This window comes from Patagioenas fasciata, chromosome Z, assembly GCF_037038585.1.
Source record: "Patagioenas fasciata isolate bPatFas1 chromosome Z, bPatFas1.hap1, whole genome shotgun sequence".
NCBI lineage: Eukaryota > Metazoa > Chordata > Aves > Columbiformes > Columbidae > Patagioenas > Patagioenas fasciata.
In genome coordinates this window covers 7,871,592-7,888,605 of record NC_092560.1, presented here as the reverse complement: position 1 = coordinate 7,888,605, position 17,014 = coordinate 7,871,592, and the positions used below count along the sequence as shown (strand labels likewise).

General features: G+C 39.6%; 1 protein-coding gene across 5 annotated transcripts in view; it reads left to right on the top strand.

Moving 5' to 3' along the window:
- Positions 1-17,014, top strand: part of MSH3 (mutS homolog 3) — a 133,459-nt gene that overhangs the window by 48,762 nt on the left and 67,683 nt on the right. For all 5 annotated transcript variants that reach the window (XM_071802577.1, XM_071802576.1, XM_071802575.1 and 2 more), the window contains 4 exons: positions 2,418-2,530; positions 3,934-4,048; positions 10,722-10,806; positions 11,377-11,486. In XM_071802577.1, the coding sequence (XP_071658678.1) occupies positions 2,418-2,530; positions 3,934-4,048; positions 10,722-10,806; positions 11,377-11,486 (423 nt within the window). The remainder of the gene's footprint in view (positions 1-2,417; positions 2,531-3,933; positions 4,049-10,721; positions 10,807-11,376; positions 11,487-17,014) is intronic.

Genomic DNA, 17,014 nt, shown 5'->3' with positions numbered 1-17,014 from the left:
AGAAGAGGAGGCTGAGGGGAGACCTCATGGTGGCTACAGCTTCCTCACAAGGGGAGGAGGATTGGGAAGGTGTTGATCTCTTCTCTCTGGTGACCAATGACAGAACCTGAGGGAATGGCAGGAAGATGTGCTGGGGGACGTTCAGGTTGGACATTAGGAAAAGGTTCTTCACCCAGAGGGTGCTGGATACTGGAACAGCCTCCCCAGGGAGGTGTCACAGCCCCAAGCCTGACAGTGTTCAAGAAGAGACTGGACAACGTCCTCAGATACCTGGTGTGAACTGTGGGGGTGTCATATGCAGGGACAGGAGCTGGACTTGATAATCCTTGTGGATCCCTTCCAACTCAGGACATTCTATGAATTACCTCCCAAAGCCTCCTGTTTTGACTTTGGTTCTAAAAATTAGCTCTGCAGTCCTTGTTATGCCTTGCTTTTCTGAAGGTGGTGCTATGAAAACATAAAAAGTAGAAATTAAAAATAAAATCCTGTTTTAAAAAGATTTCTCTGAGTCCCTATTCACACATGTTCAACAGAAAAGCCCTGCTGTCTTGCAGGCCTGATTCAAAGGCTTGTACTCTGCTAACCTTGTGCTATCATACAACACATTTTGAAAAGTTTAATGCTGACGTGGTATTCTTGCAAAAGGCTGTAGTGAATATACATGCTAATTTAGCAAAATGGATGGAGCAGGTTATTATGAAGTTTGGAGCCAGTACAAAATCCAAGGAAGAAAACAGCTGATTGCGATTGGAGTTTGAGGAGCACAGACTAATGTTCTTTTACAGAAATCCATTTGTTTTGAAAATATTTGGTCATTCTGAGTAAGGTTGGGGCAGACGGGAATCCCAGAGGGTCTGAAGACTAAAAACTTAAGTGGGTCAGTCAGTTGTAAGGCACTCGAAGTAAGCAAGGGATCATCTAGGATGTGCTGAGAAAATTTAGGCTTCTAGAACTCCATGAGTTTGACACATATTTTAGGAAAATCACTTTAAGAGTTGAGCCTCAGAGACATACTGATCCTTTCAGATGGGAATATGTACAATATAATGCAGAAAACGTGTCTATTTTTTCCTGTGAAGTTGAAAAACCCTGCAAAAATAGTGTTGTTTATTTTCCTTCCTATAATAACCTATGCAATCCCTCTCATTGGCATAATTCTAACGTCCTAGAAGTAGCTGGTTAATTCATGTCCTGTGGTGGTATGAGACTGGATATTCTGAGGCCAAATGGGTTTTACATAGGTCTTTTACTGGCAGCTTTCTGCTGGCTGCTTTTTCAGTGCTCTTTTTGTTGCTGTGTTATGCTCAAAGGTTGCAGGGGGAGCGTGAGTGATTTTATTTTATTTTTTAAATTTGTTTTTAGCCAGTACATCTCCTTAGTGTTGTATTAACAGCTGTGTGAATTGAATTGATAATGTACCGTCCAGTTTTAATTTCAGGGAACAGCTAGGAAAAGCAACTTGTGTAGAAAGGTTGTATCTCGTAACCACCACACACATACTTTGAGTCGGATTTTGGTATCTCAGGTACTGTACAACTTTGATCTCATACACATTGCGAGGAATGCAGTTTTTTGCCACTGTTTTACTTAAGCTGACTATGGAAGCAGGAATCACAGAAAACAGGCTAGATGATTTTCTCATGAGTTGCAAAACTGGCTGAAGCACTGCACTGCTGTAATCCTCAATTACTTGCTGACAGGAGGGAAGGATTCATGAAAAAAGGTCTGATTCGACTTAATGGTAGAACAGAGTAAGTTTACTACATTTTCTGGTACTGTTAAACAGGGAGGAACTGCTGGCATGTTGGGAGGACTGGGTTATCAATAATAACATCCTTGACAACCTGGGCTGTAAACAGACTGAAAGAAAAAAATCTTTTAGCACAAGGAAAAGTCTTCAAACAGTTATGAGACAGAAGAGAGGAGTACTTTACTTTGATTGCGTCTAGGAAAAGATGCAGTAGCTTAATGTTGCAACAAGTTGTACAGCACAGAACAAAACCTTTAAAGATAAAGAATAATTAAATATGGTAATAGGTTAGGAGAATTGCTTCATTGTTTAATCATCATAAGTCTTTAAGAACAGATAAGGCAAATAGTTGTAAATAAGTTTTCATTGATCATACCACCTACCTTGCAGGTATACTAGAAGACCTCTTGTAGACTGTTTAGGTCTTGCTTGCTGTTGCTCTTTGGGTTTGTTTGCATGTGTACAATGGAAAGAAGAAAGGTTTAAAAGAAACCCCACCACTCGCTTAGAAATGTTTTCAACCCACCCGAGTAGCTCATCTCCTCGTTCTTTAACCATTTTGTTTTTAACAAGGAAAGATAAAGGAAAGTACACCTTTTTAACCTACTTAAGTGTTCTTCCTGAAGGAAGCATAAATACTGAAAGTAAATTATTTTTTGCTTTACAGGTTACGGGATGACAGAATTAGGATAGAAAGAATGGAAAACCTCCATTTTGAATACAGCCATGCTTTCCAGCTGATTACTGATTTTTATGTGAAAAAAGTGCCTGATACTACAGGTATGTCATTCACATTTTTATGCAAAAAAGTGCCTGGTCAGTTACAGGTTGGTTGTTCGGAATGCCTTTGAAGTGTGGATCCTGTTAGTTTTTACATAAACAAGGAATACACGTGGGTGTATCCCACTAGGTCTTATGGATTTGTCCGTGTCCAATGTGTGTGTTCCCTAAGTTGACCATCCTCTGTTAAGGAGGAATCTTCATTGCTCCAAAATTCCCCTTGTCTGAGAGGCCTCAGATTCCCCAATGCACATCTTACCAGTAAAGACCAAGACAAAGAAACCATTGAGTTCCTCACCCTGTTCCATATCCTTTGTTACCGGATCTGCTGCCCCATTCAGCAGTGGGCCCACTTTTCCCTGTCTTACTTTTGCTGCTGATGCAGAAACTTCTTGTTGCCCTTCATGTACCTTGTTCTCTGCTCCAGGTGGGCTCGGGTTTTCCTGACCCCATCCCTGCAAGCCCGAACAACGTTTCTATATTCTTCCTGAGTCATCTGTCCATGCTTCCACCCCTCATACTCCGCCTTGTTAATGTTTGATTTAATCAGGAGCATCTTGTTCATCCATGCAGTCCTTCGGCCACCTTTGCCTAATTTTCTGTACACTGGGATATTTTTTGAGCTTGAAAGAGGTGAAACTTGGAAGTGAAACTTACTTAAACAGAAATGAATACAGGGCTAGCATCCTTTTATTTTTTTAGTAGCTTGAAGATGTGTGTTTAGACAGATTTAAATTTAAACATATATAGCAACTGACAGAAATTGTTCAACATCTGAAATGTTCCTTAAATTTCTCATGTGTGTTAACGCTATAAGAAGAGAACAGCTTTAAAAAAATATCTGAAAAAAAACTTAACTAAATAGGGTTTTAAAAAATACCATTTTATGCTGAGATGTCATAGAGTGAATTTTCCTGCAACCAGAACAGGGACAGTAGTAGAGCACTGTTTAGAAACACTGTCAAATACAAATAGCCGTCCCACAAAGATGGAAACGTATTCTGCATATTGGCCAAGGCAGATAAATCATCACGTGTGGCAAGACCTGTACATTGCTTTTAACTTGCACGTATGTTCCCTGCCGTAATGGACATTGCAGAATTCAATTGTTAGTTTATATGTTTAGAAATTTCTTATGCCAACAGTCATTTTCATGAAGAAAAACCAGTGGAGTCAAATATTTTATGTTTCATAAAGTGTTTACATTATTATAATGTATATTCTACATTCTTTGGAAACGTGTTATTTTGGAACCTCACTCTATGTCAATTTGTAGATATCACAGAACACTGTACATGGATTATAGATTTCTATTTGATTAAACTGAAAAATATATTATGCTTTTTCTAAAATGCATAAGTAGGAAACAGTGAATTAACAGGAAAATAACTTGGTTTTTTTAGGTCCTCAAAAACTATCTGTAATACTAAGCTTGGATAAACCTGTTATTTGCTCTCTGTCAGCAGTAATTGCATACCTCAAAGAATTTAATTTGGAAAAGATGCTTTACGACCCAAGGTAAGTTGCCTTATGCAGACTTCCAATTCAGTGCCAGTGTTATCTTGTAAGCTTTAGCAGACGTCCTTTAAATGTAATGAACACACCTGCTAAAGTGATAAACACAGCCTTTGTAAAAATTATACCTCACATTTAAGCTCCTAATCAGAACAGAAAGAACCTTTTAAATGGTGTTTCTGGAAAATCTTTATGAAGTATGTTTGTCTAAACATTACTATAAGTAATGTATATGAGCACGTACTGCTATCAAGTGTTACTGAAAACAAACAAGGTGCAAAAACTGGTAGATACTGGGGGGAAATTTTGAAGTTATCAGCCATCATATCTCAACCTCAGTTTTACTTTGTGAACAGAATTTGGCACTTTTTTGCTAGCTTTAAAAAAAAAAAAAAAATGCTGTTAGTTTTGCAGGTGACGTTTTATTTTGCCAGAGGTGTAGAATTTTCTCTTTTTATAGCTGTGGAATCAGGTACAGTTCCTAATGTGTTGTAGTGTTTAGACAGTGGTCAGCAGATCTGTTCAGGTTTGTGAATCTTAAGTATCAATTATAAAGAAAACAGACGTTCAACATATCTTGGCTTTCTGAAAAAGTCCTTGGGTTGGTCAGCAGTAACTAGGAGTGGGGTAACAATAATGCAGAAAGTACTAGACTGACAGCATTTGTGCAAAGTTGCTACAAAAATACACACATGGAAATAATCTTGTCTTCCCTTAAGCAGTCCCAACACTTAGTTTTATTAGATATGCTCAGATGAGTACTTGAAATTCCTAACAGGATTATGCAGGTGGAATCAAATGAAAATTGAAAGATATTGCCACTGAAGCATCTTTCTCTCCTGTCTTTTGCAAATATAAAAGACAGCTGTCTTACCAGGTTTAGGTTTGAAAAATTATAATGTCATTGAAGCTTGTTAAATGCTTTAAAACAGCTTTATCTGTGATTGTGTCCTGTGCAAAATACTCCCTTGGTTGTCTCAGTATTCCTCAGTCCTGTAATTAGGCAGGATTTAACAAAGTAAGTCTAGCTACAAACTGGAAACTTAGAATTATGTCAGTTGTAGATCATTCACACATTGTATGAGATTCTTAAAGTTTCAAGCCTCATTTTGAAGGGCTCCCTACATTACCAGTTGTTTTGTTTTTTTTTCAAATGCAGCTCTATTTAAAAAGATTGACTGCAGATGCCAGCTTCAAACATTTCTCAGAAATATCTACAAAAATATTTGGAAATTATATATGCCTGAGGTTTCTGGATTTTGGAATGGATTTTCTTTCTTAAATTGCCCTTTCCCCACCCAAGTAGTATTAAAATGTTATAAAAAAAAATTCTTGTGGCTTTTTCTAAGCTGTCTCCCCTGCCTCATCCATCAAGGAGCGCTTTGATCTGTGGTGTTACAGCACTGTGGTGTTCTTGCTTGTCCTCTTTCACTGGATTTTTGGAGAAAAAATGGAGTTTATGAAGAAGAAAGTGAACTCCAAGGAAATGGCGTTCCATGGTCACACTTGTAGATCACTACTGTCACAGTGCCTTATATACAATATAAGGTGAATGTTCTTTCAATGAGGGAAATACAAAATTCAGTAGCAGAGGAGAAACGTCATTATGGGAAGCCTTATCTAGCAGCAGTCAGTCACATTTGTAATAGCTGCATCTTAAAATCAGGTATAATTACAGACTGGGAAGGAAAAGCACTAAATCTTAAGAATTGACATTTGCCTGCTGAAGATTGCTTTAATAGACTTCATGCGAGTGGAAAGGCATATCTTGGTGATATCTTGGTGATGTGCTTTGGAGAAATACTATACATTCTTTCAGAATGTGCTCAGGAGCGTGAATTCTGCTGTATTTATTTCTAAAGCCCTTACTGCTTTGAATACCTGATACTGAATTCTACCTGCTGTAGCCAAATATTGGGGCAAACTCAACTTCAGTATTTTTCCCAATGCCAGCGAAATATTATCTAAATACTGAAAAGAGAAGACCTTTTAAGCAAAGGGCCATCAGGCTCATGGATCTTCTCTGGTTCTGCAGGAGAGAGAAGGGAAATACTTCCATTGCACTGTCAAGCAACTTAAAATTCCTAGGAGAATTCAGGTCAGTGAGCATATACTGATGAGTCAGTGAGCATGAAGTCAGAGTTGTGAGATAGTTTTCAGTTTATTCATGTAAGTGACACAAATCTGGATGAAAAAGACCTATTTGATAGGAGCAGTGACAAAAAGATTCCTTACACCTCTGTACCTTCTTTGGATTAACACTCTTCTCCTAGCTGAACAAAATTCCATCTCAATTTAATACTAAGAGTCATGAAACATCATGTAAGTGATGAGGGATCCTCATTACTGGAGAAACAACTTTTGTTTGAATGTTTAGATGAAGCTTTTAAATCCACTTTTAAGATCCTAAATAAAGCAAAATATTAAAAAGAGAAATGATTTTCTGCCACAGCAGAACTCTGGGATATGGCTAGACTACATTTTGGCTCTAGTAGCAAGTAAAGATTGATTTAACAGACAATGATATAAACTTTTTGAAATAATGTGTTCCAATACCTCTGCATACTGAGAGGCCTTTATTGGCCCCACCTTGAATCCTGTGTTCAGTTTTCAGGCCCTCATCATAAGGACATTGAGGTACTAGAGATGGACAAGAAGACTCTAGTGCTTCGATTTCGAACAGTGATAGGTGAACTTCAAGAAATGCAGGGCATGGAAGAGCTAGGTGTCTTTCTGAAGGAGGCGAGTAGTTTTGGGATTGGAGAACTTCCGACAGCGAAGACAGAAAAGAGGCAGAAGTGCAAGAGGAGAGGGCAGGTTTAAGTCACCTTGAGGGAGAAGAAAGAGAGAAAGAATCAAAGGAGAAATGTTTGATTGTACTACATAACAGGAGTGGCAGGGAGTTGTCAAGATGAAATTAAGAAATTAAGTAAAAATATAAGTTCTTCAGCTTAAAATGATGTACATCCTGGAATTTTCAAGGGAAATGTCATAGAAATTGAGGGAATGATGTTCATAAGGCTTTTGTATCTATTGGGTGCTAATGATGCAAACAGCACAATGCATAGGCTTTTTACCCACTCTCAGAGTACTGAAGTGATTTTGTGAGGTTTCTAAGTCAGCTCGGGAGCATGCGGGACTGAAAAAGGAAAGGTATGTTTTCAGACACTAACAAGAGATGCTTAGCAAAGGATTTGCAATCTTTTGAGACCACGGTGGGACCTCTTTCACTTGGGACATTTGGAGCTTGTAGCTGTGCTGGGTCTGTGTGCAGGGAAAGCGGACTGACAGAGTGCAGACATCAGGGGAGAGCAAGGTTGCAGGCCCACTGCTGGGGGTGAGGTCAACAGAAGAAAAGAAGACTAATGTGGGATAAAAATAGTGGAGTTTATTTTTATATCTCTTAAAATTTCCCAGGTCCTCTAATTTCTGTTCTTGGTTTTGTGTTTCTCCATTTTGTGTGTGCATGTTTTATTTTGTTACTGGTTTAAATTGAATTTTCTGGACTCCTGTCACGTCAGGGATCCAGATCAAAAGTTGTAGCCCTGTGGCAATACTCGCTAATGAAATTAAAACTGGTTAATTAAATATGAAACGCAGTCTTGGCTTGATGTCTTTTGCTACTTAGACTGGGGTAAATGTTTTTCATACCTAAAGAAAGCTAATGCTTCTGAGAAATGGTGGTTTTACTCCTTAAAGCTGAATAGGGATTTCTGGAACTCTTGTCTAAATGCATCGGTTTGTTCTATGGTTTATTCACCCTTAGAAATCTCAAAGACATGGACTCTAGAGGTGTGTAAAAGGTAATTGAGCAAAGATAATCTGCTCCTGAGTAGGCTTTCAATACGCTGTCTTGCAGCTTCACTGGAAATTTTTTACAGATTTGCAAAATTAAGGTGGCTGAAAACTACTGATCTGAATAACATGCATTCACTTAGCCTGGGTTACCGAGTACAACATTACATATAATACCTCTTGTGGAGAGAATAACGAATAAAGTGTAAAAAGGGCCCGTCACTGTAAGCTTCTCATAAGGTAGAATGACCAAAAAGATCCAATTTCACAGGTAACACATAAGAAATCTGAGGATGTTGTTTAGTACTCATCGTCAGGTGTGGATTTAGACTGAAAAGTTACTTTATGAGTAGCAACCCCTTTCTTATGAGTACTCCCCAAAAGTTTCCTAAATCTTACTAGAAGCTCTTGTTTCTTTTTGTTCCCTCTCTTTGTTTTTCTTGGTCCAGATGGCATGATCCTACCTTGCCTTGCTTCTCAGTAGCGGAATTGCCAACCATTGCCATCACCTCTGTTTTGTGCTGTCTGAGTGTTTGAAACAGTTACAAGTCTGTTCTTTGAAACCCAGGTCACACTGTCACCAGGAGTAATTATGGCACCCTTATCCACTTGAAGTGTTTTTGAAGAGTCATTTTTACTGATGCAGGAGGTGGCTGACAGAAGCACATTAGAGTTTCTCACAAGGGATGTGTTGACACCCTTGCTGCAAAAGCCATTCCTAACTATGTTTGTTTACAGTGTCTTCTCATGCCATTAGGCCCCTAAATTCCCTACAAATTGTCTGTCTTTGTTCATGTTTTTATCAAGTTCTGATCCCAAGCTGAAGGAAGATGAGGGGGTGGAAGCAAAACATGCTCTGTGCTGTGACATCTGGAATTGTTGGTTGGGCATATACTGCAGCTGATCTTGGCAGTTATTCATACGCTCTAAGCTCTTGATTACAGGGTTAATGGCAGGGTGGAATAACTCAGATGAAGCAAACACCTGGATAATATAAAACACACATAATTTATTCTATGAGAACAACTTCAGTATAGATTCTGAAAGAATAGTAAATATAGTCTGCAGTAGAGCAGTTAGTTGTCTTTTAATACTACTGGAGAGCAAGCTTGCTATAAACAGAATACAGTCTGTGTTACAATCTCTGGAGCCAGGTTGAGTAGGGAAACACTAGAATCAATAAATCCACAACCTTGAAACTCATGTATGGGTGACTGAGGGTTGATAGAAACAACCAAAAGCATCCTTTTTGCTTTAGGGAAGAAGTAGAAAGGCATGGTTCTTACCGACCTGAGCTTCAGAGATCACAGGCTTGAGTAGTGGTAAATGGAAATGCAACAAATGGGGAAACTGCAGTTTAGGTAACTCCTAAACACAGAAAAGGTGCTTTTGGAAGAGTGGGTGGGTTTTGTTGTTGATCGTAGGGATTGACAGCCAAGCAGAAATCATCCCTATTTATTTTTTTGCCAGCATCAGCAGTTGTGACTGAAGATGATAAAAGGAAGTGTTGTTTTGTCGCTTATAATACTGTGTACTTTGGAATGTGCTGCTGCTTTTGCCTCCAAGGTTTTGTTTTGCTGGTCAACTTTATTTGCTGGGATAGCACACTAGGGCAGAATAATTATGACTGTGGGTACCATTCTGACTTGGCTGTGCTCCCAAACTCTCATTGAACTTTTTGAGGGCACTTAGTTCGATCTACTTTTAAAAAAATAAAAAATCTGTGGAGAATACTTCTAATTTGACCCATTATTTGGGAACAAATTTGCTACCAGGCCCAAACACCTGCATACAACATAAATATACAACATTATTCTTTGAATATTTCATGTTTCTGAAAGTTCTTGTGGTGTTTCTGTTTTTAATATAGCAATAATGCAGCTGCATGTGCCTAGCAGAAAAGGTGGAGCATTTTAGTGTTACCCAAAGAGCTTAATATCGAATGCATGAAAAAAAAAAACGGTGAAAAATCAAGAAAACAGTTTTAAATCCTACCCAGCAAGTAATTCTGTTTGGTCTAAGACAATGAAGAGTGCCCTAGATTTTTTGCAAAGGGCAGTCAGCAGTATGATTAACCTAGACAATCATGACTTGATTTGTCAGAAGCATTTAGTGAGGATCTTGCACTTCACTTTGTGGTCCTAACTACCACATGTGTGTGTCTGAGACTGGAGTAATTTTTGTACTCAATACATGTAGTACAATTGTTTTATTAACCTTGATTCTAAGCTAACACAAACTCTGCATTGGTCTCATTTAGTTCCGCTAGGGAGTATCAAAAAGTCAAGTAATTTTGATTGCTTTAGTTATTTCATATTAAAACTAAAATCAAATAGTTTAAATATATGCAAATTTTATTTTCCTAAATAATTGCACTAACAGACTGTTTAAATTAGTAGCGGTAGTAAAAAATGAGAATATGTATTTTGATATGCTGTTTTGATGCTGAGTTGTGTTAAACATCTCTTCCACTCTCGAAGTATTAATTCGTAGTCCTATCCCTGTACCTAATCCTACAGTGATCATAATGGAACACTAACAAAAACACTTTTTCAATTTCTTCATAGACTGAAGAGGGGTTACTTCCTTAACCATTTAGTGGATCAGGATTAGATAACAGCAGAGGTGGATTTTATCCTGAAATGTGTGAGAGCCATTGTAGGAAACTGGGAAGTCAGTCATAAATCTTGTTTTCCCAAGCAGTAAATTAGAAGAACTTATTAATGTTCTTTTATCGATGTAAATAGATTTTAATTTCTTACTTGTTTTTTTTTTAATTTTGCATACCTAAGGAATACTCTAATGTGAGAGAGTTCACAGCATTTCACCATTATGTTTGTGCCAAAATTTAAAATATAACATATGAAATTCCTCTCCCTAGCAATTTCAAACAGTTGTCAAGTGAAACTGAATACATGACAATAAATGGGACAACAATGAAAAATCTCGAAATTTTACAGAATCAGGTAAGGACAAATATATAGATTTTTTTTTTTAATAAATGCTGAGATTTTCACAGCTGTTTGACATACTGTTCTCAATGAAGTTAGTTAGTTTGCAAATCTTTCCCAGAATGTTTAAATTATTTTAAATGGGATCAAACTGAAGGAGGATTACTTTTTCAGAGGCATAAATAGGAGTTAATCTGTGCTGGTGTTTAGTATGATTTAGGAACCTTATTGCACTTCAACTAGTGAGTTCTTGAGCAACTATAGTTGTGATACAACTGCAGTAGGGTTTGTTTGTTCTTTTGTGATACCACGTAGACCTTTATGCACAGACTTAATTTAATTTGTTTAATTTATTCCAATAATTTTCTAAAAAGATTTTATGGAAAAAGGAAATACATATTTAAGTATCTTGTGACTGTTGGAGGTACTTTAAGTAGGGCATTGTTGGTGAACAAGATTGATAAATGAACATGTCATTGCCGTATCTTCAATTCTAAATAAAATGTTCAAGGTGTATGTTAAGATCCTATCAATACATCATTGATCATTCAGTTAAAAATAATTGTGCTGGTTTTATTATTTTAGACAGATATGAAAACAAAAGGAAGCCTACTTTGGGTCTTGGATCATACTAAAACTTCCTTTGGACGTCGAAAATTGAAGAAATGGGTTACCCAGCCCCTCATGAAATCCAGGTGAGATATTTCTTTATGGGCTTTATCTGTATTTTACAATTATGGTGTTAAGTATGCACTGTGTATTTATTTTTCCTGAGGACCTGAGGTCCATGGTACAGTTTACGAAGGAAATGATACGATAGAAGATATGGACATGATATATAGGTTCAAATGTGTTAGACTGCTCTGTTTGGGCACAGAACATTAAGTAGTTCAGAGTAGTAGGTTTGGAGCAAATTAGAAATTCCTGTTCAGAAATCAGACTGGGTGCCATTCTAATTGAAGTCTTGTGGAGATGAGCCAGGGGCTCCTGAGTTAATAGAGGCCAATTGGAGCCAGTGATACACTTCAGAGGATTTTAGAGGTGTTCCTCTGAGAAGGTGACACAGACAACAGCCCAGCTGAAGTACCCCTGTACCAATGCACGCAGCATGGGCAACAAACAGAAGAGTCGGAAGCCACAGTGCTGCTGGAAAGCTACAGCATAATGACCATTACTGAAATGTGGTGGAATGGATCCTGTGACCAATCCATGTGGCAAATTGATGGCTACAGGCTGTTCAGAAGTAACAGGCAAGGAAGGAAAGGTGGAGGGGTTGCCCTCTATATCAAGAGAGGGATAGGGTGTGAAGAGCTGTCTCTGAAGAATGGCCAAGAGCAGGTTAAAAGCTCATAGGTAAGAATCAGAGACCAAGGCAAGAAAAACCTTGTGGTTGGTGTCTACTCCAGGCCACCCAATCATGGGAAGCTTGATGAAGCTTCTTACTCGAGCTATGAGATGCATCACGCTCGCAGGCTCCTGTCCTGCTGGGGGACTTCAACCACCCTGACAACCACTAGACAAGTAGCATGGTGAGCTGTAGGCAATCCAGCAGATGCCTGGAGTGCATTGAGGATAACTTCCTAAGCAAGGTAACAGACAGCCCTACCAGGAGAGACGCAATACTGGACCCTGTGGTCACCAGTGTAAGAGGACTAATCAGTGATATCAAGACTGGAGGCAGCCTGGGCTGCAGTGATCATGCGCTTGTGGAGTTTGCAGGCCTGAGGGATGTGGGACAGGTGAGGAGTAAAGTCAGGACCCTGAAGGCTCAGGTACTCAACACCTTCTTTGCCTCAGTCTTCACTGACAGGCTCTCTTCCTACACCTCTTGAATGCATGAACTGCAAAACAAGGACATAGGGAACAAAGTCCCTACCACTGTAAGTGAGGATCTGGTTTGTGAGCACTTGAGGAACCTGAATATACATAAATCTATGGGATCTTATGAGGTGCATCCCAGAGTCCTGAGAGAACTGGCTGGTGGAGTTGCCAAGCCACTCTCCATAATACCTGAGAAGTCATGGCAGTCAGGTGAAGTCCCTGGTGACTGGAAAAAGGGAAACATCACACCCACTTTTAAAAAGGATAGAAAGGAGGATCCCAGGAACTACTGTCTTGTCAGTCTCACCCCTCTGCCTGGGAGGATCATGGAACAGATCCTCCTAGAAACTGTGTTAGGGCACATGGAGGACAGAGAGGTGATTCAGAACAGATAGCATGGCTTCACCAAGAGCAAGTCATGTCCTAGTGGCCTTCTACGATGGAGTAACTACATCAGTGGACAAAGGAAGGGCTGTGGATGTTGTCTGTCTGGACTTCTGTTAAGCCTTGGACACGGTCCGCCACAATGTACTTCTCTCTGAATTGGAGAGCCATGGATTTGATGGGTGAACTGTTTGGTGGATGAGGAACTAGCTGGGTGGTCACAGCAGAGAGTGGTGGTCAGTGGCACAATGACTGGATGGACACTAGTGACAAGTGATGTCCCTCAGGGGTCCATACGGGTGTAGTATTGTTCAATATCATCATCAGTGACATGGACAGTAGGAACCAGTGCACTGTCAGCAAGTTTGCAGATGACACCAAGCTGAGTGGTGCAGTTGACACTCCTGAGGGACAGGGTACCATCCAGAGAGACCTGGATGAGCTTGAGAAGTGGGTCCATGTGAACCTCATGAAGTTCAACAAGGCCAAGTGCAAGGTCCTGCGCCTGGGTCAGGGCAACCCCCGATATCAATCCAGGCTGGGGATGAAGGGATTGAGAGCAGCCCTGCCAAGAAGGACTTGGGAGTCCTGTGGGTGAGAGGTTGGACCTGAGCTGGCGATGTGCACTTGCAGTCCAGATGTTCAATTGTATCTTGGGCTGCACCAAAAAGAGCGTGGGCAGCAGGTGGAGGGAGGTGATTCTGCCCCTCTGCTCCGCTCTGGTGAGACCCCACCTGGAGTCCTGTGTCCAGCTCTGGGTTCCTCATTACAGGACAGACGTGGACCTGTTGGAGAGGGGCCAGAGGAGCCACAGAAATGATCAGTGGCTGGAACAGCTCTGCTGGGAGGACAGGCTGAGAGAGTTGGGGTGTTCAGCCTGGAGAAGGCTCCAGGGAGACCTTATTGTGTCTGTTCAGTACTTAATGAAGGCCTATGAGAAGATGGGGACAGACTTTTTAGCAGACCGTGCTATGACAGGACATGTGATGATGGTTTTAAACTAAAGGAGGGAGATTCAGGCTGGACATGAGGAAGAAATTTTTTCCAGTGAGGGTGGTGAGAGCCTGTCCCAGGTTGCCCGGAAAGGTGGTGGATGAACCATCCCTGGAGACATCCCAGGCCAGGCTGGACGGGGCTCTGAGCAACCTGAGCTGGTGAAGATGTCCCTGCTCATGGCAGGGGTGGCACTGGGTGAGCTTTGAAGGTCCTTGCAAACACAAACTATTCCATGACTCTGTGATAACTCAGAGTCGTTTTTCAGACAATGGATGAGGATTGCCTGCTGTTAGAGGATGTTTTATTCCTAAACCTACCAATTAATATTTGCTGTCTTTCTTGCTTCACAAGTATTTAGATCCTTAAAGTACTTGATTTTTTCTAAATTAAGTTTGGATGTTTCTGTTAACCTGCATAAGGTGTGTTGCATATGAAAGTCTTTTGTGTTTTGTTGTTGTTGTTTGTTTTTGGTTTTGTTTTTTATTTTTTCATTAGCTCTGAACTGCAAAGATTGTTGGGTCATTTTGTATTTTGAATTGTGTTTTATTAATGCTTTAAAAATGCTTTATTTTCTAGTACTATCAGCTTGGTTTTACTTGCGTCTGTCTTGAAATGGACTCCATCTTTTCGAATTTCTCTTTACAGGCTTTATTGGAGTGCTGCGCTTAAATATGTAGTAAATAACAGGTTTGAGTCCATGGAATGTTTGTTGCCTACATTTTACATCTTTGGATGTATTCCTTTGAATGTCCATCCCCTGGGCATTGTCTATGTAGAGTTTACTCAGTTGTCACTTTGTTCACTTCGACTATAGCATGCGTAAATTTCTTTTGGTTTGGTTGTCTAAAGTAATTTTTCCCTCTGTTTTACTTTTAAAAAATGTATTAAAATGTTATTTTTTATTAATTTTAACAGTTTTAAATAGTGAGGTATACCAATGTTTTAGCATCTTCGTCTTGTTGGTAACTTACAAATGTTTCTGTGGGAGCATTTTTTTGCCTTGACCAGATTGAATATACTAGAGCATCACTACTTAATTGTCATTAGCCTTTTTGTAAGGATCTTTTCTCACTAGCGTAAGAAAAACTCTTAACTATATTTTTTTTCCTGTTTTTTTTAAATTTAGAATGTTAGATACCTTTTTCATTTGTGGGACAGGGATCCGAGAAGTTGTTTTCAGTATGCCTTCTTTTAATTCTTGTGAAAATAGGTTTTATGTATCTTACCCACTTCAAAGAGGCTTTTGATGTAACCGTCCTAAGTAGTATTAGACTTTATGGAAGTTGATTATGTGCCTGGTGTTCATCTTAAAAACATGTAGATAGAATTTCTGGGCCACTTTGCGGGAATAAATGGAAATAAATTAGTTTATTTCTCTTCCCGCCCTTGGGGCACCTTATGACCTGTTGGGGATGTTTGTAAAGTTGTCAGCGGGGGGAGCCAGAGCACAGGCTGGTGTGGTGTGGTGGTGGCACTGGGGATGGGGACACCAGAAGAGGTGCCTCTAACCATTTTGCTCCCAAATGATCCCGTGTGTAATGCAGCAGGTGAAGTAACATTCAACAGTAAAATAGGCAGAGTTCTTTCTTACCTGGTTACAGCGGGTAGAAAACTGCTTGACTGGAGACTTAAGGCTTTCTTTCTTAACCAATAAGTTTAGTTTAAATTCTCCCTTGTCTCAGTGCAGAACCAGCTTTACAAGTCTGCAGTTCTGGTTTCTCCCATCTGCTCTTTGCTCTTAGCTACTTCTAGATGTTGATACTTACTTTTTTTCAGCCTTCTTTCTTGGTATGGGATGGAGTTCCACACTTGGAGTTGACAGTACTCCTCAGCTGAAGCTAGAAAATCTGTTTTGTTTCTGTTTTCCGTTTCTGACTCTAAGTTGTAATTTCACATACTTAGTGCATCAGACACTTGGCAGCATTGTTTCCAGTAATGCACACAAATACACTTAGAGAACATTCTGTAATTGTAATTCACCTGTGCCTCCTGGGGTGACATTTTCAGGGGAAGTAAGATTTCTGTGCTGCATCTTTCCCAGTCAGTGGGTAGGTGCATTTCCCCTGGTGTATCAGAAAGTGAGAGGGTGTAATTACTGCTTTATGCCTTATAGTTGAAAATCACTTGGGATGATGACTAAATTTCCAGGGGAGAAACCATATACTAGGTTGAATAAAGGCAGAATGTGTACAGATATCTCGTTTGCGCAAACTTGAAGATATCCATTAGGTCATCTGTGATGTAATACGTTTAGAGACACTTCCAAGAAAAGGTTTTAAGTGTTAGGAATGTGTGACTTTGGGAAAAAAAAAAAAAAGGCTTAACCAAGGATGATGTCTTTTCCTCACTTATTCACCTAGATGATAAGAATGTATGAGTCATTGAGGACTGAGCTTTTAGCAGGAATCAGGAAAGGCATTGATTTTTGTAGGAGTTGTATCTTTGTGGATTACAGAGGCTTTATCTCCCATTGCCTGTCTTGCCTTTGAAATGGAAGTTCCATTTTACCTGACTTCTGTGAGGGGAGTGGAAAGTAAAGGAAATAGAAAGCTGAGTTGGTTGAAACATTTTTGACTGAATGAAACATGCTGTTTCCCTGTTGGCAATGGAATTTCAGCAGGAGAAGGACTAGAGCTGTGTATTGTCGTACTCAACAGCAAAAGGGTTAAGGATGGGTCACAGGATACGTCTGGTAACGAAGTGTGATCTTTATATCTTTGTACATGTGTAACATTTAAAAATAATTTCTTTCCTAATGCAAAGTTAATCTCAGAGCTTCTGAAGTTTATGTGAAACAATCATTGCCTTTTGAACAGCTACAGGAAGAAGAGAAAGATAGGTTTAACATAGGCCTGGTTAAGGAAACCTGGATATGGTTTGCATCTTTCTTGTTCTATTATTGAATCCCATGCATGTGTTGTCCTATGGTGGTAGTGCAAAAGAAAGTGCAAGGAAGTTGCTGACCTGGACACGAATGATCTGAAGGCTCATGTCTGCCAAATTTGTCTTTCCTTGACTCTCT